The sequence below is a fragment of the Alosa alosa genome, chromosome 7 (assembly GCF_017589495.1).
Source record: "Alosa alosa isolate M-15738 ecotype Scorff River chromosome 7, AALO_Geno_1.1, whole genome shotgun sequence".
Taxonomy (NCBI): Eukaryota; Metazoa; Chordata; class Actinopteri; order Clupeiformes; family Clupeidae; genus Alosa; species Alosa alosa.
Window position 1 is genome coordinate 12,498,603 of NC_063195.1, and position 26,499 is coordinate 12,525,101.

General features: G+C 41.3%; 1 protein-coding gene across 2 annotated transcripts; it reads right to left on the reverse strand.

Annotated features, from left to right (window-relative positions):
- Positions 1 to 10,831: 10,831 nt before the first annotated feature.
- LOC125298454 (CMRF35-like molecule 8) lies at positions 10,832 to 25,979 on the reverse strand. 2 transcript variants are annotated; one of them, XM_048249202.1, is made up of 7 exons: positions 25,421 to 25,979; positions 22,775 to 23,095; positions 13,933 to 14,016; positions 12,875 to 12,964; positions 12,067 to 12,171; positions 11,869 to 11,903; positions 10,832 to 11,768 (listed from the first exon to the last, which is right to left on the reverse strand). In XM_048249202.1, exons 1-7 carry the CDS (start codon positions 25,458 to 25,460, stop codon positions 11,250 to 11,252), a joined length of 1,194 nt encoding a protein of 397 aa, XP_048105159.1. In that variant the 5' UTR covers positions 25,461 to 25,979; the 3' UTR covers positions 10,832 to 11,249. The 2 variants fall into 2 exon arrangements, with proteins under 2 accessions (XP_048105159.1, XP_048105160.1); XM_048249203.1 differs by lacking the exon at positions 13,933 to 14,016.
- Between the last annotated feature and the right edge of the window lie 520 nt (positions 25,980 to 26,499).

Sequence of the window (26,499 nt, forward strand, 5' to 3'; positions counted from 1 at the left end):
ACAGAGAAAGCAAAAGCCAGATGTGTTTTTTATTCATACCATCAGTGTGTTGTTGGCACATTGTGTGCTTACTATTGTGATGGCTTATGTTTACTGTTAGATACGAAAACACAATTTTTACGAAGGTGTGAAGAGTTAAGCAAGGTGTGTTAGCTTTTGCAAGAGAACTACAATGTTTTGCTGATTGGGTGAGAGGTTTTGCCATTTGTGTGTAGAGTTTTGCAAAAAAAGCCATAGTTACAAAAAATGTGCTTAAGCAATCAGAAAAAAACTGTAATATAATTTGCACAAATTCCCCCGCTCCCCCCTTTAAAGTGAAAGTGGTGTGCTAATAGTCTGTTTAAAGTGACAGACCTAAATCAACAGTGGTGTGCTAATAGTCTGTTTAAAGTGACAGACCTAAATCAACAGTGGTGTGCTAATAGTCTCACAATTAGTGGAATGGAGAAAGCCCGAGTGTAGTGAATATACATTGTGTAGTAATATAGAGACACCTGTGTCTGGAAGGTCCAGTCACTGGTCAATCAGTATGGCTGGCTACAATTCCATGATGAAGACAAAAGAACACTCTAAACAACTCAGAGAAAATATTATTGAAAAGTATAAGTGAGGGGACGGGTACACAAATGTTCAAATCCTTCTTTAAGGAATGTAAGGAGTGTTGAGTCTGTTGCAATATACCATCTCACCACTAGATGGGAGAATTTCCCCGAGGAATTTACCCATGAAATTACACTATATGTAGCTTTAAAGAGGGTTTTTTTTTGTGTATTATTGTAAAAAAAGACCAAATTAAATTGACCAAGATTCCATTTATAAAAGCAATAAAAGGGGGGATAGCTAAAAAGTGGTGAATATGTTTTATAGCCACTGTACCACAGATAGCCACACATACGCATACTGATGTCCATAGTGGTGGTGAGTGTAATAATAAATAAAATAAAATTCACAATAAAGCCACGTGTATCGTACTCCATGCTTTTATCTTTTATGTGGATGTGTATTGTGAGAGACGGCATACAAGCAGCTCAATGAGCTGAGCTCATAGTTAATAAATCGGATCCTGATAAACATTAACAAAAGCAGCACATACAATTACACTCAAAATCATAACTTGTGGACATAGTTGACAGAACTGTGTTAAGTAAATCCAACAAGGTCTTTTTGGGAGTATCCTGTCTTTGTTAATTACATTTGTCATGTCCTTGTAAGTTGTTATGTGAGAAATACATTTAAAGCTGGACTCAAATCTGAAAAGACATTCTCGCATGTCTCTTAATGCTGGGCCCCAATTTTACTGCAACTCTGAAATGCTGCAATACGATTTGGTACATAGCTTTCTGGGTATATTAGAAACTGCATTCAAACAAATATTAATCTTTTTCATTGAAAATAAAACACCAGTCTGCCCTATAACTGAGTTAATTGTGCTTTTAACAATCGGACAGTTCTGCAACAGTTTCATGAAGCTAGATCTGACATGACATGTATGAACTTAACAGTGCTTAATGGCAAGGCAAAGCAGCATGAGATCAGTCTTTTGGACAAGTCAGTGATTGTCACTCTCATGACAGTGAAGTTCAATACAGTCTGGAAAAGCAACAGAATCCACAAGTTCTGATGTTTCTAGGACAGTTCAGTAAAACCCGATCAGTCTTTTATAGAAGCCCTATGCAGGTCTGGTTCCTTTGCTGTTTCTGGGTTTTCGCCTGATTTGGGCTTGCATTTTTTCACGACATAGCTCCCCCTGCAGCTTCGGTAGCAAGTGACTGCTACGCTAAACCCCCACTAGCTAGCGAGCTAGCCATCAAGAAACCAAGCTAAAGACATACAGGGCTCACAATACAAAAACAAAGTTCACCCAAGGGTAGGCTACATACAATTTCAACAGCAACAAAGCCAAGTCGGAGTCCGTTTTGCAGTCTTCTTAGAAACTACAATCTGAAAACTACATTTTAGAGCCGAGATTGGATACTTCCGCTGAGTTACATCCGAATTTGTTCGGACCGTGACCAGAAAGTTGCATATTCGTTTTTTCCGTGGAGAAGCACTAGGGAGAGACAAAGCACCCACCAAACGACCCAAAAAGTGTTGTAGAACCACCAGAACGACACTCAACCTGCATAATTAAGGTCATTTTTTCTAAAATTGTTGCATAGGGCTTGTTTACATGACCCTGGCCTCATTGTCTGTCATGACCTTAAGATTCAGACCACTCTTTTGGATTGGTCGGCGTTTATACGTCATGACAGTCATGACAATGGAAACTATTACTGTCATGGAATTTACCTCGACATATTAGACACAAGAACCACAACACGTAGTATTGGTTTGCTCACAGACTCTTGGCGCCACGAGGAGAGAGTGCTAGTGAAAGGTTTGAAACCCCTCACCATCAGTCTCTGAACCTGCAGCCCAAAAGCTATCTTTTTATTGTACAGATGCACACAGAAAAACAGGATGCCATACATCTATCTCCTTCAGCTTGATTTCCTCAAAAACCCACGCACAGATGTACACAGAGGCGGGGGCCTCTTCCTATGCGTCCCAACTCGAATTCTGTGTCCTTGAAACTCAGCATAATATTTTTGCTTACAGAGGTGATTTATATATCTACTTACACAAGTGTTTTATACAATGATAATAATAATTCCTCTACATTTCCCTCCTGTTTATTATTGGTAACTTTCACAATCATCTGTTCCATTGTAACATCTCCAATACAGGTTTTCTGTAACAACTTCATTGCTGATCATGTCAATTAATCATTACACGTCACTGTTGTCCTCAGCGAGGAGCTTATATGCCTCTTCTTGCAAAAGCAAAACATTCATTTTAGCAGTTACAGTCTTGGTTATAAGCTGGCAAAAACAAGGTAATACACATGTTGTGAATACACAGAATAAGATTAATACAGCAAGTATAGGAGCGCATATTTTTAAAATGATCTGCAGCCAAGTACCGGACCTAAACCATGAAAGAGGATTCCATCCTTGGTTAACCGTATCAGTAATCATTGCTTGTTGTACATTTTTCATTTGGTGCAAAGCTTCAGTAACATCATGACTGTTCGCCTCATCCGGAATGTATGTACAGCATGTATCATTCAGCATTGCACAAACACCTCCTTCTGCAGCTGCCATTAGGTCAAGCACCAATCTATTTTGTATCAACATTAAGCGATAGCAGATATTTCAACATTTTGTTTCTCATCTACCTTAATAGATGAATTTACAAACAATCCAATTCTGTATTCTTGTGTTTCCATTCTTAACAGTAACTTCCCAACCCCTACCCAGGGGAACAGACTTAACCATTTTATGACTAGCAGACCACAACTTATGTTCATCAGGGACATCCTTTCCCCAAATAGGATCATGTGGTTTCACATCTACTACAAATCTGCAGTTACGACGGTGGTGGGTAGTCTGAGTTATAATGTAAGTGTGGTCAGTCAGACGCACCGGAGCACAAATTCCTACCCACTTGGATGGAAGATTTAGGTAGACTTTGTGGCCACACATCCAATAGATACCGTCTAATGGGGTCGTACCATCAGGACTAGGCAAAACATAGTCACTCCAACACCTGCACCTGGTCTTATTTCTAGGGTTGGGCCATGGACAGATATCACCACCTTCATCAAAACTTCTACTTTTCTTTTGACCTTGCATCACGCACATTTCCATAGGAACCGCTGTCTGACGACACCTATAGAGAGGCAAACTCCCCACAGGCACTGAACCATTTCTGAAGAAACACAGCGGGAATATTGTTCTAGGTCTAACAGTGGCATAAGGGGTCAATGTTACGTTAGACTATGTACTTCAAAGGGTATGTCACCGCACAGGATTCACTGATAGAGTAAGTGCCATTGTCATGAACGGTTATGTGGGATGTTTTATAAACGCTAAAAACATCTTGTTCGATAGACGTCCGTTCGTCCGGATTTTGGCGACTGTTAAACGGGGATGAGAAGCAGATATTGGCATCATAGAACATACATAACAGTCAGACACATTATTCAAATCAGCTAACATTTGAGCATAGCGATACCACAAATTCAAATGATACACATGTGTTATGTTGTAGGTATGCAGATCTTCAGACAAAACCCATCTTTTCCATCTTCTGTATTGGCTTCCTTTTGTCTCTCACAAAAAAGTCATTGTTCAGTCCTTGTAGCAACAGTCTCAGTAAGGTGAGGGCAAAAACCCCTCCGAGGACCAACCTCCACATCAAAGGCCCGTGACCCCCAGGCATCGTCACTAAACCGTGGAGGCTCTGTAAAAACACTGACGTTGAGACGACTAGATTCTATACCTCTAGACCCCTTTGTAGTCAGATTTCCTCTCCACAGCGGTTGACTCTGCAGCTGGAATGTCCCGTACCTTACAATGCGAGATGTGTGTCCAAGAGATTGACGCGCACCTTCACTGCAGTAGGGGTGGCTAGAACAACCTGGTGTGGCCCCTGCCAACGAGGTTCCGCCCAAGATTTCCGCTTTATGAATTTGATGAACACCCAGTCTCCTGGTTTCACTTTAGGGTCCTGTGGAAAGAGAGAGAGAGAGGGAACAGTATTCGTGTCTACACATTTTTTAGACGACAGAGTCTTGATCAATTGTCCCACTACTCCTTCATCATCATCAGGCGTAGACTTACTACAAGAGAAATCAGGAATGGTGTAAGGTCTGCCATACAGCATTTCAAACGGGGATAGCTGTGTGGCCGCATTAGGTGTTGTTCTCATACTTAATTGTACAATGTCTAGACAATCTGGCCACTGCCATCCCGTCTCAGCCATTGTTTTTCTTAGTTTCGATTTAATCGTCCCGTTATTTCGTTCCACTAAACCCGCAGATTCCGGGTGATAAGCAGAGTGTCTTTTTAGGTCAATACCAAAATGTTCACCAATTTTGTCAATTACCTCATTAACAAAATGTGTTCGTTATCACTGAATGAGTCTGGGCACTCCATGGCTTGGGATAATCCGCCTACAGAGTGCTTTGGCTCACGGGCAGCAGCATCAGGCGTGCGACATGGGAATAACTTCGACCCACTTAGAGAACACATCTATCACCACCAACACATATTCTAGGTTATGAACTTTGTTCAACTGGATGAAATCCATGTGTATTGTATGAAACGGATGTGGGGGTGAAGGGAATTGTCCTCTCTTTGGTCGCATGTCCCTGTGAATTATTTTTAATGCAGATTATGCACTGGTGGCAAAAGTTTTTGAGTGGGTAGTAAAACCAAATGTAGTATAAAATTCACGTAAAACTGTACACATTCCACCCGATGACACATGGCAGCGGCCATGTGTCACTAAAGCTGCCCATTTATACATAGATTTAGGTAAGACTGGTTTGCCACTTGGACCGGCACGTAGATATTGTCTTTTAGGTAGCACCCATGTTTCTTCCATAGGTCTCTCTCTTTAACAGACGCTTGTTGCTGTCGTGTTTTGTAGGATTTCGTCAGTTTCCGTTTGCAAGAGGAACACGCCTGTGGCTTTCCTTTGCACATTCATCTGCCAGGGCATTTCCTCTTGAAACAGTATCAGTTTTGTTGGTATCGCTTCACATTTACAAATGGCAAGCTTTTTTGGTAATTGAAGAGCGTCATATAATTTCAGAAGTAAGTCTTTATGTTTTACTGGTTTTCCAGTAGAGGTTTTGTAATACGTCTTTTCCAATGTACACAAAAATGTGAGACGAGCAAAAGCATATTGACTGTCTGTGTAAATTGTTACTTCCTTTTTGCAAAAAGCTCACATGCTCTGGTTAGGGCTGTCAATTCAGCTGCTTGTGCAGAGTATGAAGTGGGCAAACGTTTTGCCTCTATTTTTGTAGTTAGGGTAGTCACTGCATAGGCTACTTTATTTACACCACATTTATCTTTTTACGGCTGATCCGTCGGCCGAAAATTATTTCACCTTTTTAGCGGTTGATCAGTTAAATCAGCTCTAGGTTTCATGTTCGTTTGTGTTATCTCCAAACACTTATGCTCCACCCGTCCTCAGCTGTTGGCAACAGAGTGGGCCGGGTTCAGCACAGTCTGGCTCGATAGTGATGTGTGGTTGCGATAACAACACTGTCATGCCACGAGAGGTGTCTTGCGGGAGATAAGAATGACATGTTGGTTTGTAACAGCAGTAGAGACAGCATGTGGAACTTTCACAGTCAGTGGGTGAAAAAGCACGACTTCAGCTGACACTTGTACTGCCATTGCTGTGGCGAGTACAGCCTGCACACACACGGGGCCCTCGCCACGGATCAGTCGTGAACTGTAAAATGCCACTGGTCTATTTTTTGCTCCCCACTGCTGTGTCAAAACAGAGGTCATGAAACCATTTTTGTATCGACCATTTGTGTGAGCGGCTTAGTGTAATCAGGCAAGCTAAAACAGTGGATCCAGCAATTAATTGTTTTATGTTTTCAAACGCAGTTTCAGCCTCCTTAGTCCATTTTAGTTTATCGATGCGCAGCCATAGGTTCGTCAAAGATTAATGCTTGTAAGGGGGCGTCTTTTCGCATAGCTTGGGACCCACATTCGACAATAGTTACAGAGCCCTAAAAATGACATCATTTGTTTCTTTGTCATCGGTTTTGGTGCTTCTAATATTGCTTTTTTACGGCTAGAATGCACATGTCTGCCATCCTTTGTCAGTGTGTGTCCCAAATACTTTACTTCAGATCGCCACAATTGCAATTTGTCTTTGCTCACTTTATGTCCGGTTTTGTGCAAATATTTTAGAAGTGCCAGTGTATCAATTTTGCATTTTTCTTCGTTAATTCCAGCTATGAGCAAATCATCAACATAAGCCAAAATTTGACTTCCGCAGGGCGGGATAAACTTTGCCAAGCAGTTATGTATTGCTTCGGAAACTCACAATACCCTTGGCTTAGGCGTGTAAATGTGTAACGTTTCCCTTCAAATGTGAATGCGAACCAATGTTGACTGTCTTTATGGACGGGGATAGAGTAAAACGCGTTTGAAAGATCTAATACTGAAAATACTTTAGCTTCTGGATTTAATTGGTTCAACAGAGTATGGGGATCAGGCACATTTGGAGCGCGAGCTATTACTGCATTGTTTACAGCTCGGAGGTCTTGTACCATGCGCCAACCAGTAGATGGGGCCGCTTTCTTGACAGGAAATATTGGCGTATTACACGGTGACTTAGGGCATGGCACAATAACCCCAGCTTTAATCATTTCTGCTATCACAGGTTTTATCCCCGCTTCTGCGTCAGGTTTAAGGGGATATTGTTTTTGGCATGGATAATAACCTGTTTTTGCTCTAATTTGCACGGGCTCTATGTCTTTAATCAGACCCACGTCCGTAGGTCCTTTTGACCATAAGCCTGACGGAATTATTTTTAGCGCTTGATCCTCAGCCTCTGTCAAAACCATCAATCATGTCTCTGTTTTGTCATGTAGTATTACTGTTGGTGTAAAAGTCACCACATAATTTAGACTGGTGCGCCTCCAACCAGTGGTGGGGCTTTTTTCAACATCTTGGCTTTCAGTTCCCCAATCTTGTATTTGTGTTACAAAGTTCACATGTTTGTCTAGACGTGACTGTTTCTCACTTGGGCTAGTGGACAGCTGCATGTGGGGTTTCAGTTCCCAACTCATCAGTTTCTCTTGTGGGCGGTGGCAGAACTGCTTGACAAAAGATTCTCTGTCCAACCAACACAAATAAGTCAAAGTCACCCTAGTGGGTCCTAGTTTATGCACTAGTTTGTCATACTCTGGGTCTGGCCCAGGTGTAGGTTTGCGTCTTAGGTCAATTCTTAATTCGTCAGGGGGTATCAGACTAGCCAGTGGGTTAATTCTTTCCTTAACCTTTTGTACTATCGTCTCTATTGTTTTTCCTGGGTCCTGGTGCGAAGGTTCTAGGGCCCAGACGTAATACGGCGTATTTTTCCCCTCGACTAAGTGTATGTCAATTTCATCACATGTCCTAGCCTCCATACCCCCCTGTAGATTTGGATAGATGGCTAATTTTAATTTTACCATTAAATCTCGTCCTAACAGGTTGTAGGGACAGCCAGGGGCCATGACTACAGGGGCGAAAACAGTGCTTCCTGTTTCTGTCAGCTTGACAGCCACAGGCTTACTAAAATATTGTTTTTGCACATGACTGTTGGCTGATTTTACGAGAATAGCTTGATCTGTTTTTTGCAGGCCATCTATGTCTTTCATTACAGTTCTGCATGCTCCAGTATCACATAAAAAGATTACAGGTTTGCCATTAATATGTATCACTTTCTCTGGTTTTTCATATAAACACACATCAGCTAAGTCTAGAAATTCTTCACATATTTCTAGCTCTTCCCCTTCTCCATTTCCTAGTCAATTGTCATATTGATCCTGATCATATTTTTGTCCTTTCTTATCCTCACTGGGGCAGTCACGGGCCCAATGCCCTCGACCCCCACACTTGTAACACTTGTTACTATCATCACCCTCATTCTCATAATCTCTACGTCCTGGCTTATTTTCACCCTGTCCTCCTCTTCCTCTGCTATTGCCTCGGCCTCGGTCACGACCTCGGCCTCTGCCTCGGCCTCTGCCTGTTTGTCCTCCTGTTCCTTGCACTGCCGTTACAAATGCTTCTACCAATTTCCCTGATTCTTTCTTTTCCTTCTCTTTCTTCTTGTTTTGTGCTGTCTTCTCTGCGTGTTTAGCTTGTTCCATGATCTCTGGCATAGCTGCTGTCCTAAAGGAGACAAAATGTTTTTCTATCCAACCTTTTATCTCTGGCCTGAAACTCTGGAGTAATGCTTGTTTTAATTGTTGTTCATAAATTTTCTTATTGTCTTCAGTATCTGTTTTTAAACCACTATAGGCTTTAAACACTTTTTCAAATCTGTCTCTAAACTCCCAAACGTCCTCATTATCTTTTTGTATTGTGGCATATATTTTGGTGTAATCGCAATGTTTTTTGAACACTAGTCTACATTTATCCTCTAAGTTCTGAACTTGTTGATTTAGTTCCATGGAACCGGGGGCATATGCTGTACCACCTGTATGGGCTACAAAACTGTCTTTCACGCGGCTCCAATCGGAGCCCATTTTACAGCGGAACATCCTTTCGACCTCGAAACCATTCAGGTGGTACACAAGTATTATATTTTTTCATTTAAATTAGCAGAATTAGCCGATCTGTGCTTTGTGAGAGGCTACTCCCTCAATTGCCTTCTTCACGTCCTCTTGGGTCCATGTCCTGTAGACATGCATTATTGACGGTTGTCAGCACTTTCTTGTTAGCCTGGCCTAAATGTTGGATTAGGTAATTCTACCATTGGGAACGCGTTTATTTTAGGGCGGCTGTGGAGGCCAGCTTGGCGTTTTGTCATCATAATCAAAATCATCAAGCGTCATCGTCATACAGATGTGTATGTGCAGCGACTGGTGTTTTTCTTCACTTAATACTTTTCTCACCCCTCCGTCCATCCTAGGGGACCAATCCCACATCGGGTTGTCTTTAGTGCGCCGTGACCGTGTTTTGGGGGCTTCTCTATCTAGAGACCGTCCTCGTCTCAGCGAGGGATACAGGCGCTAATGGAGTCACAGTGGCGGACAGTGACCACAGAGGCATTACCCACAGCTGCTTGTGGTTGTGGTCCGTTGTGGGGAGGTGGTGAGGTGCAAGGCATATTGTCTTCTTCTTTTACATAGCTTCACGGTACATTTTTTTCCGTTCTTTTATTTTATTTTCGCGCTTTCTTGCTTCCTCCAACCATAATTTAGCTGCATCAATTTCTTTTTCGAGTGGTGCATCATTATGTCGCGTAACAATTTCTAACAGCCAGGAACTGTTAATTTGCCTTCAAATTCGAACTTATCTTTCCATCGTGTTAGCCAATTTTCAATTCCTGGGTGAATTTTGGCCATAAATTTGGCATCGCCTTTCAAAGCATTTTCTTTGTCTTGGGTATTACCCATTTTTACAAATAGGGGGTTATACTGTATCGTCCTGAAATGGGCAAACAACAAATCTAGAAAGCAAGCTTCTAGGCCCAAGGCGTTAACCTAGGGTCCGGCTTTCTTCTGGGTGTTTTCCACATATTCTGTTGTTCGTTTTAACTTACAGATAATCCCCTCATTCACTCACATTCAAACACATTCAAAACTTTCCCTTTCTTGGGAGACTTTTTAGGCGGGTTCGAACCCCCTGTAGTACTCTCCGATAAACTCAGGTGGGACTCCAACCCCCCTGTAGTAGCTACTTAGTTTATCGTTAGGCCTATTTTAACAGTACTGTATACAGAAAAGAGCAACTTAATGCGATCTTTCCCTTTCAAACATAGTCCCAGACTAGTTTTTACTCACGCTGTTATGGTTCTGCTCTGTTGCTATTCGGATCCCGTCAATCCAGTCCAGGGCCTGGTCGCCCGTCGGTTGGCCAGCCGCGAATTCACCGTACTGGGCTTTCCACGGTCCCCGGACCGCGGGCTGTGCACAGTCTTCAACTTCCGACGATCAGTCCCAGGAACTTGGGTGTCTTGGGATCCGGCTCGAAAGGACCAAGTAATGTCATGGAATTTACCTCGACATATTAGACACAAGAACCACAACCGTAGTATTGGTTTGCTCACAGACTCTTGGCCCACGAGGGAGAGAGTGCTAGTGAAAGGTTTGAAACCCCTCACCATCAGTCTCTGAACCTGCAGCCCAAAAGCTATCTTTATTGTACAGATGCACACAGAAAAACAGGATGCCATACATCTATCTCCTTCAGCTTGATTTCCTCAAAACCTACGCACAGATGTACACAGAGTGGGGGGCCTCTTCCTATCGTCCCAACTTTCGAATTCTGTGTCCTTGAAACTCAGCATAATATTTTTGCTTACAGAGGTGATTTATATATCTACTTACACAAGTGTTTTATACAATGATAATAATAATTCCTCTACAATTACAGTCCTTAATGGAAGTGCATGTTACACTGTTTCGTAACAGTCATTCACACGAGTCTGTGTTGGTCCTCACATGATACCTTTTTATGCCTTTAATGATAGGACAGTGGGAGAGACAGGAAGCGAATGGGAGAGAGAGCAGAGGTGGGATCGGAAAGGACCAGGGGCTGGAATTGAACCCGGTCAGCCGGGCGCACGGTGCATGTGCCCCAGCCAATTGCGCCACAGCTGGGGCCACCAGGAGGTGTTTTAATGTTTTTCCCCACTTGCTATTGGCTAAGATCTCCCCCTATTAAAACAGCTCTAGCTGCTCTCTACAGGGGGGAGGCGCCACTTTTGGAGAAACTGACAGAGGCAGAATCAGAGTCAATTGGCTCATCCCTGAAGACAACCGTTGCGTATTCAGAACCATCTGGATTCTCATTGGCCGAGGTGAGGTTGCAGTAGATGGCAGGGTCAGACTGATGATTGGTTGTTGACGATACAGATGTTCTTGTAGGCAGAGATGGCATCAGATTGATTGCTATGGAGTAGATGACATCACCACCAGTGGCTGCAGTGGCAGGGCCAGGCTCATGCTGATTGGTTACTGAAGTCACACCCGAGTGCAGAGCCTGCGTCAGATTTGTTGCTAGGGAGTAGATGTCATCACTGGCAGTGGTGGGTTGAGGGAGCTGATTGGCTGCTTTATGGTGTTGAGCAGGAACAGGAGCTGGAGGTGTTACCAGGGCGTAGATGGATGTCAGAGCTGGACTGCTCCGTTGGTCACTCTGGTCGGGTCCATCAGTGGCATGCGGAGATGTAGGCTGTATTTCTGAGTACACACACGAGTCCTAGTGGACAAAGGAATTAAATTAAAATCAATAAGTCTGATGACACACCACAAACATGCAGATGTAAAAGTGGTCACATTTAAAAAAGGGTTTTACTCACTGGTCTGATGTTTCCAGAAAGAGGTGTGGGTAATGCTAAATATGGAGTAAAATGTAGCCAGATCATGTTCTTTATTTAATCTTCATTGTCTTTATAAATGTTCTGCATATTCTTTGAGATAATCACATTTAAAACTTCATCTTGGTGTGTGTGTGTGTGTGTGTGTGTGTGTGTGTGTGTGTGTGTGTGTGTGTATACCTCTTTTTTTCTCAGCTCTTCTCTTCATCAGCCTAAAAGTCACTACCAGCAGAGCAAATATCACCACGGCAACAACAAGACCCCCAGAGAGATTAGCTAGATGGCCTGTGGGACAGCACAGCTGATCAACAACATGACTCTACCAGATCAGAGGTCAATAGGATATGCACAAACAAAAACAACTTTTAATATTATTTTTATGCAGGATATTTGCATTGCCTGTGTGTGTTTGTCTCTATCTGTGTGTGTGTGTGTGTGTGTGTGTGTTTGTTTTCATATGTGTGTGTTCAGCAACCAACATACAGCAACAGGGTAAACTCCCATTTGTGGGGTGGTAGGTTGAGAATGAGAGTGTTGTGGTTGTGGTCTGTATAGTGAACAGGTGAGGCTTCATTGAGTGAATGAGAGGAGATAATCTCACATATGGTAGTTTCTAAATTGGAGGGGGTGTAGGGGAGTTTGTATATGTTTGTGTGAGTATTTGTTTAAGTGTTTGTACACATGTGTTGCTGTATGTGTTTACATGTGTTTCTGTGTTAGGAAATTAGTAAAGGTTTTAGGGTAGGTTGAGAATTACAGTATGGTCATTTTGGCTTCTGATGAGAATAGGCATTGTGGCTGTGGTTTGTATAGTTGAATAGTAAGCGTGCACTTGAAAGCAATTTCATGCCATGACCACAAGGTGTCATTATAACTTCTGCATGAAAGTGTGTGTGTGTGTGTGTGTGTGTGTGTGTGTGTGTTGGAGAGAGAGAGAGAGAGAGAGAGTAAGAAATAAAAAAGATCAATGTATTATACATGTCCTCACCGCCTGATGCAGCTGATGTGGGATCAGACTCTGTCCTCTCAGAGTCTGTGATGTTTGTCAGCGGTCTGGTTGTTGCGTTATGGGTGGACACTGACACAGGAAGACACATTTGAAATGGGAGATTAAAAATAGACACAGAACTCTAAGATGAAGAGAAAGAGAAGTGAAAGGACCACAGTGCTGCAGCTCTCTATGGACCCTTTAAGGAGAGTTCCATTATCAGCATCATAGTGGACCCTTTCAAGAGAGTTCCATTATCAGCATCATAGTTGGCCCCACAAGACTTCCGTTTTAACATTCCATATGTTATCTTAATGCAGAGGAAGTAGATTGGGGCCCAAATAGAATGTTCAAGCATTGTTGTTGTTTTTGTTGTTGAAAGGGTCCATTCTCACACTGTGTCTGGCTTACGGTACGTGTCCATTATTGCGGCTCGTAGACGCTTGCAGACGCCTAGCCCTCTCTCCCGTCGCCGCTTGTGGGCGTGTATAGGCTAAAGTGTATGGTGTAACGTTTTAATTTTTGTAATTACACAATGCCACAATGCTTAACGGCTTCGCCACTAATATATTTTCATAAAACCAACACGATTATCAGGGGGAACAAATATTTCTGGCAGGCTATTGTTCCGGACCGGAAGACTAGAGCAAAGGAAAGAACTTGTTTACCTCGCGTTAACCGCTCTCATTTGCATAAACTTCTTGACGCACCGCCTCTGTTCAAATGGCCGCACCGCCTTCCCAAGGTGCATTGCGGAAGCGTAAACCACGCCTTGCCGCTCTCCATAGGAAATGAATGGGCTACAGTATGTGCGGCGCGGTGGGCTTTGCCGCGATAATGGACACAAGCCGTTAGTCTAGCTCAGAATTGATCTCAAAAGATTAATGGTATCTGCATACGAATATTAAATCAAACATTTTCCAATCAAATAAACCCTACATACTTGATATTACTGGTTATATCCTTGAATCAAATTAATCAGATTTTTGTGTAACATATTATTGAAAAAATAATAATGACAACTGATTAATAATGTAGCTGTAACTGTATCAGCTTACCAGGTACAGTGTTGGGGAGAGTAACCGTGGTGACCTCTGCAGTGACTTGGGGAATGGCAGCTGTCGGTTTGTTAAGCTTGCTCACTAAGAGCCAGAAAGAGAGAGATAATAATGTTATGTTAAGTTCCTTATTGTCACACACATGTATGCACGCACACAAAGAAATGCAACCTTTGACTTCATCTTATTTCATAAGAGCAGTGAGCACTATACACACACAAGGAACACTGTGACAGGAGAGCAGTGGGGCATTAAAGCAATAATCAACCTTTTATTTACACATGTTAAACATCAGGCCCAGATGTTTTGGAAAAAAATATATTCAAATCCAGTTGTCTTCAACAATGTGTAATAAGCAATGTCTCTATGTTGAAATGATAAATTGATTAAACATTGCACTGCAAAACATCATCAGGAAGGAAGATGCCGGAAAAACTGACAAGAAAACATGGAAGTAGGGTATTTCAAGAGCAGTATATGACAGCACAGCAGTGCATGATTTGTACTTGTTTGCTCATAAGTGGGTATAGTATCATCAAACAACACTCTGATACCCATGCAAAAAAATGATAATGACCATGACAATGATGGCCCCCATGAGGTCTCATCCCAACAAATCCGGCCCACTATCTATATGAGTTTGACACTCCTGACCTAGGGTCTACTTCTGGATGATGACAAGTTAAAACTGTTATGTATTGGGGTAGTTCTCATGTGCTGACCACCGTAGTTATAAGAACTGCAGTATTCTAAGTTGTTGATGTATACCAGCCACCGTAGTTATATTAGGAAGAGTCCTGTTGTATGCTCGAGCTTAGAGAACTCGGCCGAGTGTGTTATGCTTGACTGTAATGATGCAGTTTTCTCTAATAAAAGTTCCTGAACATTAAGCCTGGTGTCACCTCTTCACTCTACTACAACAGACATAACACAAACATTCATTTGTGAGCAAAAATATGTTAATTTGAGTAGTTTTTTAATTAGACTGCTGTTTGAATTTGCAATGAAATGGCTTATAGGTTGTAGCAGCGGGCATTGGCTACGTCAAAATAAATCGGTATTTATAAACGGAGTGTCTATTCGTACCCCTGGTACGAATAGCCTTGGCCACACAACTGGGCTATTCACACCCTGTTACATAACAACAAAAACATGTTGCTTGCGTGCCCAAAAAACATGGCCGACATTCGTTTTTTCGTCAGCAGAAAGTGAAGAATTCTGAACGGTTTCAGCACTAATATCTGTTCAAATTAAAGTTGAGATGGAAAAGTTGTGTTTTATTTTCATAATCTTTGTTCAGTGAACACATACAACCGTCAGTTTGTTAGCTAAGGGACCGTTCGTTATTTATAAACGGGGCCACCGGAGGAAAATAGGAGAGGGTCATGTCTTTTCATTCTTTGTTGAGGGGAGGGTCACCTAACTTTTTTTGTCTAGGAGTGGGGTCACCCATCTTTTGTATTAATGAAAACAGCAAAAAATCAGAGTGGCTTGTTTGATTGTTGATTTCTGTTGCCATATAACCTTCTCTTTTGTTCCATAGCTCTGTCAACATTGAACAATGAAAATAAGGGAGATTTCCCGGGTTTCTCACGCAAAATACGGAAAATGTCAACATCCATCCCCATTAACGTTGGAAGGGTTGGAGCAACAAAGTAGTCTACTTTATTCACGCCTAACAGTCTATATCCATTTGGTCAACTTTATCCAGTCCTAAAAAAGCTAAATTTAACTTTGGTTTACTTGTAGTTTACTGTGTAGCCTAGCCTAACTTTAAACAGTGTGCATGCTTATAAAGCATACTTGTGCTTCATTCATCCACACATCCAGCTCCTAACGTTTTGACAAGCATTTCTACCAATTGACCTTGTTCCTGCCCATCTCTAGCTTTGCTGTCTCCATCCTTTCTGTTTTTGTTGTTTGCAAAAAAAATATATATAGTAGGCCCTATTTATTGGTAGCCAGCAACAAGTGCAATTTGTTAATCGCTGTCATTCTCTCTCCTGCCAACAAAAATGTGTTACGTTCCAAGTAGCAGTGCGTAATTCTGCTTCATAAAGTTGAACAAATACATTGGTCATATAAATAGCCAGTTTATGGTCTACAGTGTAGAGTTGGTTAGTTATGGTAGGCCAACTTGGAGTGAATATGGGGGGATTTCTTTGGCTCTTAGCCTGGCAGGTGCGCCGCGTAGACATAGCCTCACGGCCCGAACACTGCAAGCGCCAATGAATCGTGCTCTCACGACAACCACGTTGTTAACTTAAATAGGCCTACTGTAGGTTAACATCACTCTGAGTTCGCATTCAAGCAGGCAAAACGATGATTTGAATACATCTGTTTCTCTGGAAGGGCAAGGGGTAACAACAGGACAACATAGAGACAGGCCAGAATGCAGGACTAATGTTGAGAGTATTACAGTAATATGGGATATTCTACGGGAAAATATTAAAACGGCAAGACAGCGGGAAAAGTTAAAATGATTGGCCTAAACCCGGAAAAAGTTGGCATGTTAGGTATTTTTCGGTCCCTGTGATTATTTGTGAAATTGTGCAAACGGCCTTTTCAAGTCATTTGAGAAAGAAGGAGTGTAGCAAGCTCCCAAATTGACGCTCGCCTGAGAAATTGAGTTTTGGATAATGATCAGCTTCGGCAGCTTTACAATGACTGAGGAAGCCTAGAGACGAGTCCATAGCAACAAGTTCATATGTTGAATTTGTTATTACCCAGTGTGCTTTGTTGAATGGTCTCAATGTTTTATTGTTTTATTTCATGTGAATACTTACTAGAGGAGTAACTTATTTCAAGTAGGCTAATGCAGTTGCAGGAAGTGTGCATTTAGTTTCCATGCTTATTGTGTTTCCACAACAATGTTAGTGAGTAAATCTACTGAAATGGCCACCATCTTGGTGAAGTGTGATGTGTAACATAGACATAATATACATAGACGCCGCATCGACCGCTACTCCTTACTAGCGCTGACGAGATTTGGAGCCACCATCTTGGACCGGTCTTCTACTCCACTCAGTGTAATCTGTTTGGCCGGTGAGATGAGCTGTCAGCGCACTTAATTCATCTATATAATATCTATAATATCTCACTGAATACCGAACAGATTCTCACGCGTTTTTTTTTGCTGCAAAGGTCATACATGTAGCTATGATACAGGACACATGATTTAGCGTATTTTAATATTCATAGTGGGTTTAACAGTAATAGAATATTCTGATATATGATATAAAGTGACCTGACGTCCGATATTAAAACTGGGAACATAATCCATGTTTGACAGCATAGACAAAACTAGTTTGATACAAGTTTAATGAGTTAAATATAGTTCACAGTTGACAGAAAAGTTCCATCAACAGCATTATTCACAGTCCACAGAAAGGTTCCATAAACATTTAAGTGAGATCAGTGCCATTCAGACATCTGAGGGGTATTCCAAGTAGGCCTATGTGGTTTAGTGACAAACTTGGGTAAATTGACTCAGAATAAGTTGTAAACCTCCCAGTAGAAAAGCTGTATGATACAGGAAACATGGTTGTGTGTATTTTAATATTCATAGTGGGCTTAACAGTAATAGAATATTCTGATATATGATATATTATAAAGTGAGGACATCCAATATAAAAACTGGGAACATAACTTTTGACAGCATAGACAAAAACTGGTTTGATACAAGTTTTAATGAGTTAAATTTACAGAACAAAATCCATTAACATTTTCAGTTCAGTGCCATCAAAAATAAAGTGATGAACAGACATTGGTGTGGCATAAAGGAAATGGAGTAACTGGGTTCAATATCAACAGCATTTGTTAGACAAGTTCCATAAATATTGTAAAGTGCAAGTTTGTAGGTTTGTTTCTGATCCTTAAAAAACAGACATTGGTTTGGCATAGTAAGTGTAACAGTTCATCAATTCAAGACAAAAAGGTGACTTGTCACTTGTACAGTGTCAATGGGTTCATCAACAGCATCTGTTATTTACAGTTCACAGAAAGGTTCCAGCCCCAATGAAGAGATTAAATAAAAAGGAATTAAGAAACATTTTAGAAACTGCTAAGATCAACCCGTTCATTGCAATCAGTAAAGAATCAGGCTCAGTGAGACAGAGTTACCGTCATGCAGTTGGTTCTATGATTTCGACAACTGGTGCATGTCATTTTGTATGTTCCCACCTTGCTAAAATTGCTTGGGTACACTTTGGCTGAGAACAAAAGTGCTTCAGACAGCAGGTGGGCAAATAAGATGGCATAGTAAACTGGGTAAACTCCATAAAAGAGGACTGAGTCAACCAGACGATGGGAAAATGGGACACAGAGTGGCAAATGCAGGTGATGAAGGTGGAGCTCATAAATCAAACATTCAGTCACAGTGTAGCAGATGCCCTGCAGTACTGCAATGAAGAGCTGCACCTTCCTCAGTTCCAGGGGTGTGAGGAGACCGTTCAGTTCATTCACAGTCTTCTTGAACAAGGCAGTTGTTCTGGAGAGATACAAAATAATAAATAAATGAATGAAAAGGAATTTGAGAGGCATCTTATTCTTGTTAGGGTAAATGACATGTGAATAATACAGTGTTGTGCAAGCTACTTCGAAATTTTAGTGAGCTAAACTATCAGTTACTCTGCCATGTATAAAACGCTACACAAAACTACCACCCAGTCAAATGTATTAGTAGCCTAACACAAACACAGCAGTAGGCTAGTTCACTACATAGGAAGCTACTTTAAATTGTGCTAATTTCACATGACAAAGAAAAAGTGTAGCTTGTCTGGCTAAGCTACTTGATAAATAAAGAAGTTGAGCTATTGAAAAGTTACTTTATTCAGGAAATAGTGAGGCTACCACCAACACACTTAGGCTACAAGTAGCAGCTAGCGATTGCCCAATAGGCTAGTCTGTGCCACTTGTGTGTAAATTCGCCGCCAAATATAGTATGATTTATTTCTACAATAGCCTTCTTGTGTCAGTTGTAATCTAAGTCAGTGTTATGGAATATGACTTATCAAGTCTCAGTTCATTGCCGAGTGAACACCGAGTAAACATAGCCTAGCTAGATGGCTACGATTTTCATACAGTAATATCAAAGATTGCTCCTTCTCAGCTCTCTGGTAATATTCTATTCACAAAATACAACCAATGAATACGGTTATGTTAAATCTTACTTGTGAAAAGTAAATCCCCCGAGTATGGTCCGCCGATTTGAGAAGGAACATGCTGCACAGTGCTGTCATCTTCTGTCTTCTGCTGCAACGCAACGAGGAGTATGACTGGTTCAAGATGGCGGCCGCATTTCTTGTTTCCAGCAGCCAATGCGGCGTCTATGTATATTATGTCTATGATGTGTAAGATCAGAAAGCAGAGGGTGAGTTTAGAATGATTATTGACGTTGATGTGTTTTCATAGCGCTTTATAGCGTGGGTGGAAGATATTGACAATTGGCCGGGGAGGATCATGTCTTTTTTGAAAAGACTGCTGGAGGGTTGTTGAAAATGTTCTTGCAGGCAGGGGAGGGTCATGCAACTTTTGATTGAAGCACTCAAAATCCCTCCAGTGACCCCGTTTATAAATAATGAACGGTCCCTAACAGAAATTTCGTGAATATGACATGCAGGCCTATAAACTATAAGTTTACCTGCAAACTTCAATTTCTTGTCAAAGCAGATAGTGCAGTGATCACAGGCAATGGCTGGCACGTGGCAGACCGGGGTTCGATTCCCATGTGATGCGTTTTGGCGGAGTGAGTGTGCATGTGTACCAACGTCTCTGGAGAGAAGACACGCAATTTGAACAAGAAATTGGTTCTCAAACGGAAGTTTTGATTGCAACAATTAGCTAGTTCATGCACCAGGGTGTAAATAGCATGCAGTACTATAAACACCTGGGTACGAATAGCATCCACTTCTAACTGTACATTGATGCAAACAGCATACCTTATTCAGAGTGTCTATTACACAGCTGAGCTATTCACACTCTGTTATGTAACAACAACAAAAAACATGGTGCTTGTTTTTAAAAAAATATATATATATTATTATTACATTGTGTGATCAATATGCCAGATTAAATGCACAGGGGTGCAAATAGCATACACTGATATTTGTATCAGACAAGGTACTAATAGAACACATTGCTGTGTGCACCGGGGTACGGATAGCATACATTGATATTTGTACCAGACGGGGTACTAATAGGACACATTTCTGTGTGCACCGGGGTACGAATAGAATTCACTTCTTATTGCACCAGGGTACGAATAGCATACACTGCTAATTGTACCAGGGGTGCAAATAGCCTTACCCAGAGCCATATAAAGGTAGAGTTGCGACAACTCCATTGACGCTAATGTTCCATTTTTTTTTCAACAATGGCGGCTAATGGAAGCCTCAAATAGTTCCCGAAAGTTAACAATTTATAATAGCAGCAGTGCAGTTACAGACTGTTTGTAGCCAACATTTCAGACTCAGATTTACATTATTGGCTCATCCGAATAATAATAATAACAGTAACAACAGTAATAGTAGTAAAGTAATAGTATTAATAACCTAATTATAATAATAAACTATTTATGTATCGACTATGACAGCTTTTCTGCTGCTCAGTTTTTATCAGTTCCTTATCAAATAAATTAAAAGAGGCTAAAGCCCAATAAATGTGCCACACATAATAACCTAATATAAGATAAACCTTGCCTATACCATTTCAATTAGGCAGCACTAGGCAACACCACAAACGAGCTGTCATTAAGTTTTTGCTTTTGTGGCCTACAACGTTTATGACGTGACGTGTCTTGGGCATTTAGCGTTACCAGCATGTCAACATAGTTGTAACGTTATGCAATGCTCATCTAGGCTATGGATTTAAGTGGTTTAATTTTAAAAAGGGCAGCAAAAGTGGGATAAAGCGCAACTGCTTCCCCAAAACAATTCCTCCATAACTGTGGATTTAATCGTTTGATATGTGGATAACTTTCAGTAGACTAAACACATAAAAGGTAAGATTTTGTTATCACAAAGCTAGCTGGTTCGTTAAATATGGCGAAGCATATTTACAGCCAACTTTGTAGGCCTACTTGCAGCAGTGAAACTGAGTTTGTTAACATTGTTGGTAACGTAAACGTTTCTTCAGTTCGGAGCAGGACTGTTTTTTTTTTATTTTGCATTCATTTTCATTGGCAAAAGCTAGCCTATGCATGAGAGAACCTAGATTTGAGGGAGCTGCAGCTGTTAGCATCAGCAGGTCATATTAACACAGCAGGGAACACTAGCCCAGTGATGAAGGATCGTGTAAAATCCCCATCCCCAGAAAGTTTCAAACCAAGCTTGCGCTGATGATGCATGATCACTGATCAAATTATTTTGTGACACTATTGTGACACAATGCACACCATTTCCAGGTGCTCACCTGTCTGAATCTCAAGCTCTTTAGCCTAGCATCTGCTGTTCACAGCACGGTGAATGACAAACGATGACAAAATGCTGTTCATGTTTACAGTATGAATTCATATCCTGGTTATTTATTGAAGGACTTACATGTCACGTTTTATATTTTATTATGATCACTCGCATTACCATGGGGTTACTAAATAGGTAGGTCTAATGCTACGGTTAACTTAGAATGCCCACCATTACACTGGAGATGTTAAAAAACTTTTAAACTTGTTTTATTCTGCCGCGACGATAGGCTAGGCTTGGCTAGGTAATTCGCTCATTAGCTCAGATCAGTGACTACCAGAGGAAACGCGGGGTAGAAAGCTCAAACAAGTAATGTTAGACTAGCTGTGTTACAGTTTCTCGTTGCAATCAAAATTTCACAGGAGCTCCCATGCTTTTTGTAGGCTACACGCAGTCTCAAAAACACTGTTTACAGCTTTTCGAGTCACTGTACGAGGTCATTTATTTTATATAGCGATAATTTAGATACACTTATGGGGTGGGTGCAATTGCGTTTTCTAAAGAATCTCTTCTTTTGTACAGAAATTAATATTAAGTGACACATACATAAAAGGGCGGAAAAAAACATCACCTTATATAGCAGGCTAAGATATAAGGTCTGGAATTTAATTTAATATTGTTGTAATGGTAGGATAACTACATAGTTTACACAATAATTACACTGTGTTATAAATATTGTATATCAATGCATTTATTGACTGTCAATTAACCAAAATCGTGGCTCTATCATTGAACAGTAGCCTATTTAATGCATTCTAATCCATTGTCACTTCCGGGAACTATTTGAAGTTTACATGAACCACGTGACCTTAACGAATTTTGAACACCCATTGTCGCAACTCTACCTTTATATGGCTCTGGCTCTGGCCTTACCCATTTATAAATCACTGACTAGGCTCCAAGAAGCCTTACAATACAGTGGTAGTGTGAAGTCCCTGTAGACTTCTCTGTACATTTTTAAAGTTTGCTATACTTTGATATGTCTGTAGGGACCCTTTCCACACTACCACTGAAGTGTGAGGCTATTTTGTGCCTTGTCAGCGGTTTAAAAATAGTCATCTATTTTGACGTCGTGCCATGCCTGCTGCCACAAGTTATATGGACTCTTGATTTACGTTCGGATCATTTGCTTCAGGTGTGGATGTTAAGGAAACAGCTGTTTATTCACTCCTCACTCCCCCATTTTCCTCCTGGTCCAGGTGATCAAACCAGACACAATTCAGTGCAAGCCCATAGCTGCCGTGTTATAAATAATACAACACCAAGAAGCAACACATATGACATTCACAAATCATCACAGAGTAGCTTGTTGGCTGCCATTACACGAGCTGAATACTTCTAAGGGTTATCTAAATGTTACATGTTAATTTAATATGGCTTACCCACTATGAGGTTCACTGTGGTGTAAAAATCTTCTCCCCATCTGTCAACTCCACACCCATATGTCCCAGCATCTTCTAGGGTCAGGTTATGGATGGTCACAATGAAGATGTTTGTGTCCTTCTTGTCCTGCAGACATACTCTCCCTCTGTGGGTCCATTCTGCCCGGCCATGAGACCGGATCATTTCAACACTGTCTTTATACACTCCTTTCAGTAGGTACTTTGGGTAGAGCTCATAACCCTTCTGAGATGGACAGTTGATGACAGCATCTCTGTCCTCATATCCTCTCACTGTGATCTTACAGCTCACACAGTTCAACACTGAGAGAGAGTGAGAAAGAGAGTGAACCACACAAAGGGCTCTAATTTGCACAACACCATGCAGTGCGTTCATACCATCCCTCACTAATGCAAATATGCAAACTAAGGCAACACCGGGTCAGCAGAGACATGAAGGTCCTCAGAATTCCTTTACAGTGACATCACACAATTTCCATGAGCCTGGTAGACCAGGTCCATATTTCATTCTACATTAGCCAGCTGCCAAGGGTGGTGCTAGTGTAGTGGCTAAGGAGCTGTGCTAGCATGCAGGAGCCTGAGAGTTGTGGGTTCAATTCCCCGTTTCCACTGTTGTGCCCTTGAGCAAAGCACTCAACCCCAAGTTGCTCCAGGGACAATGTAATCCCTTGTAATACAGTTGACTTGTCACTTGGGTATACAGTCTGCTAAATGATTATACCAGAGGTGGGACCAAGTCACTGTTTGGCAAGTCACAAGTAAGTCCCAAGTCTTAGCACTCAAGTCCAAGTCAAGTCCCAAGTAAATACAGAGAAGGGAAAGTCGAGTCCAAGTCCAAGTCCCAATCTTTTTCAAGTCCTGAACAAGTCATCAGGTACTCTTCACTTAATAATGGCATTATTAGACTATCGATCATAATTTTAACACTTCCATCTAATCCACAGAATTATTTTTTATAAATACAGATTAAAATATGTTCAATGTTTCTGTCTTGAAATCTTTTACGATATATGCATGCGCATACAATATACACATGTACATACCTGAGTAATCTGTACAAAACGGATAGCTACATGACAAATAAAAATATTGTTTTTCCAAATTTCGGAGCCCACTGTAAGGATGAGTAATAATTTGACTAATGACATTTCACTGCGCTAGGCCACAGATTTGCCTGCAAACAATTTATTAGGCTGTCTGCCAGTGGCGACTCATAAGGGAAGCCAAGGTCAACACTTTTATATTATTTAAAAGATAATAATGACACAGTAATTTTGTTTTAAAGTATTCATTTCTTAAGAAATACTACACATGTGATGCTGTTTCTCATTTGTAAATGGTGCACTGTCACTTTAAGCCCATTGTGTGCCACTGTCCACACATTCTCATAATGATCTTTTTTACCAGCTCCATTCCTATGGCTAGTCCACAAACTCAAACATTGTTTGTGCCACATGAATAGCACAATATTAACAATGATAAGCATTATATTAAGTTGGCACAAACAGCTTTCATTCCTTTGGAAATAGATGCATGTATGACATGATGCTTGCTTGACATTTTCTGTTTGCAATTAAATGTGAATTATGAGCCTGGTAGCCAGTAGCCACCTAGCTAGCTGAGTGGAATGCGTTTCAATCGGCATATCAATGTGCTTCATGTAAACAAATTATTGAATAGGCCTACTTCAAGACTCACCATTTCCATTAAACAAAGGCAAAGACAACTCTTCATATTCTTGTCCACTTTCCAAATCACAGTGAGTGCAGCCTATGTCATAGTGACCTGGATCTCATAGTTTATAACAGTAGTGAGAACCGGATAAATCCGCAATTTCCCCTAATCTCGTATTTGTTGCCTTCATGATGTCCTTTTATACGTTTCTTATATTTAAAAGAAAATATCAATCATCATCAACAATGACAAGCCAGCTGGAACCTGCCACTCGTTTTTCTCTCCCTCTCGTGCGTGCTTAGATGGGGTTCTCAATTAAATGGAGTAGGCTAGCATAAGTTCAAGTTGGATCTTAATGGAGAGGACTCGAAAAGTATCATCTTTATGTAACATGCTGTTGGTGCATTTTGACATTGTAAACGTTCTCTAACAAGAGTGCAAATCAGTTTGCAGTAAAGCTACTAGTTATTAGCTAAATGTTGGTCGTTTCTCTGTCTCTTGGTGCCCTACACACAGTGCGTAGCGATGTGGGGGTAGCGACAGCACTGAACTGTGCTCTGGACTGGCCGCTTGTCTCCCTAATTTTTTTTTTTTTTTTTAGTCGCTGGAGGGAAAGCATCTCTGGGGTGACTGGTCCACGATCAGGAAATTTAGTTTTGACTCGAGACATGTCAAGTCGTCACAAGTCAAAGAGGCAAAGTCCGAGTCAAGTCTCGAGTGAATAGTATTCAAGTCCAAGTCGAGTCGCAAGTCATGCCGAATTTTATCAAGTCAAGTCTGAAGTCATTAAAATCATGACTCGAGTCTGACTCGAGTCCAAGTCATGTGACTCGAGTCCACATGTCTGGATTATACTGTATGTAAAGGTACCACACCCACACACAGTCAATCTCAGAGACACACACCAACACTCTCTGTCTACCAACAATGTGATGAAAATATGAAATCTCTTACCAGTAAGGGAGAGGAGTGTGATCTTGATAGAGGTTTTCATTTCAAATATATCTACTTCCTTGATGTTTTAATCCATAGCAGTCACCCTCTAGATCTGACCAACAATCGTCACATACATCACAAATCAAATATGAAACATTTAAAAAAAAAACTCATCAAAAGAAATGTCACATAGCAGATCTGTCTGCTTTCAAACCGATCTGTGGCTTTCTCTTTCAACTCTATCGAGTTGAACGCAGAACATTATTTTATCGTTTTATCAGCTCCATGTCCAGATCCCCTGGTGATGATGTCATCTGTGTCCCCCAGTGCTGTCTGAGCTGAGGAGAGTCTGTGCACCACTCCCTCCACTCTTTTTACCATTCCATAGTTCTTATCTCTCTCACTTTCTCTCTCTCACTTTCTCTGTATCTAATAATGTTTGTCTTTCTCTCTCTCTCTTCCTCTCTCTCTCTCTCTTCCTCTCTCTTGTTCTGAAGAGTGCCTATCCGCTAGCCTTTCGTCTCTCACACCTTTTCTTCAGCAGACAGTCTACCCAACACAGCACTCTGCACCTTGCTCTCTCAGTGCATCTCTCTTTCTCTATCTCTCTCTCTCTCTCTGATGTCTGACTGGTTACACATCAACTATCTGTCACATGTCTCTTGTTGCTCTGTGTCTGTGTTTTGGGTCTTCCGTTCTCTTCACAGTTTCGCTGTGAGTCAGAAGGGGATGTGGGGACTGGGGAGGGGTGTGAACTGGCCGCTGTTCTCTCCAGCCCATGTTCATCTTCATGACTAATAACCACCAACATGACCTCCACTGATAACTACCACTGACGTGAGTTAAGACATATCAAATCATCTGAACCAATCAGAGAGAGCTAGGAGCAGGGCAATTGGACTTGGAGTTTTATTTTCCACTCAGAACAAAGAAACTGATGATGGAAATAGACATACAAATCTAACATTATGTTTTATTGTGTGTGTGTGTGTGTGTGTCTATGTGTGTGTGAGACTGTTTGTGTGTGTGTGTGGGGGTGTTTGTGTGTGTCTCTGAATGCATTGTGAAGACTGTGGCTCCAGGAAGCTTCAGTTAAA

What these genes read in the sequence shown, in the direction of transcription:
- LOC125298454 (XM_048249202.1), bottom strand. Translation starts at nt 25,460, where the DNA reads ATGAAAACCTCTATCAAGATCACACTCCTCTCCCTTACTG. An exon ending in CACACTCCTCTCCCTTACTG is followed by an intron (nt 23,096 to 25,420) that starts GTAAGAGATTTC and finishes ACTCTCTCTCAG; the next exon opens with TGTTGAACTGTGTGAGCTGT. An exon ending in TCTCCCCAACACTGTACCTG is followed by an intron (nt 12,965 to 13,932) that starts GTAAGCTGATAC and finishes TTCCTGTGTCAG; the next exon opens with TGTCCACCCATAACGCAACA.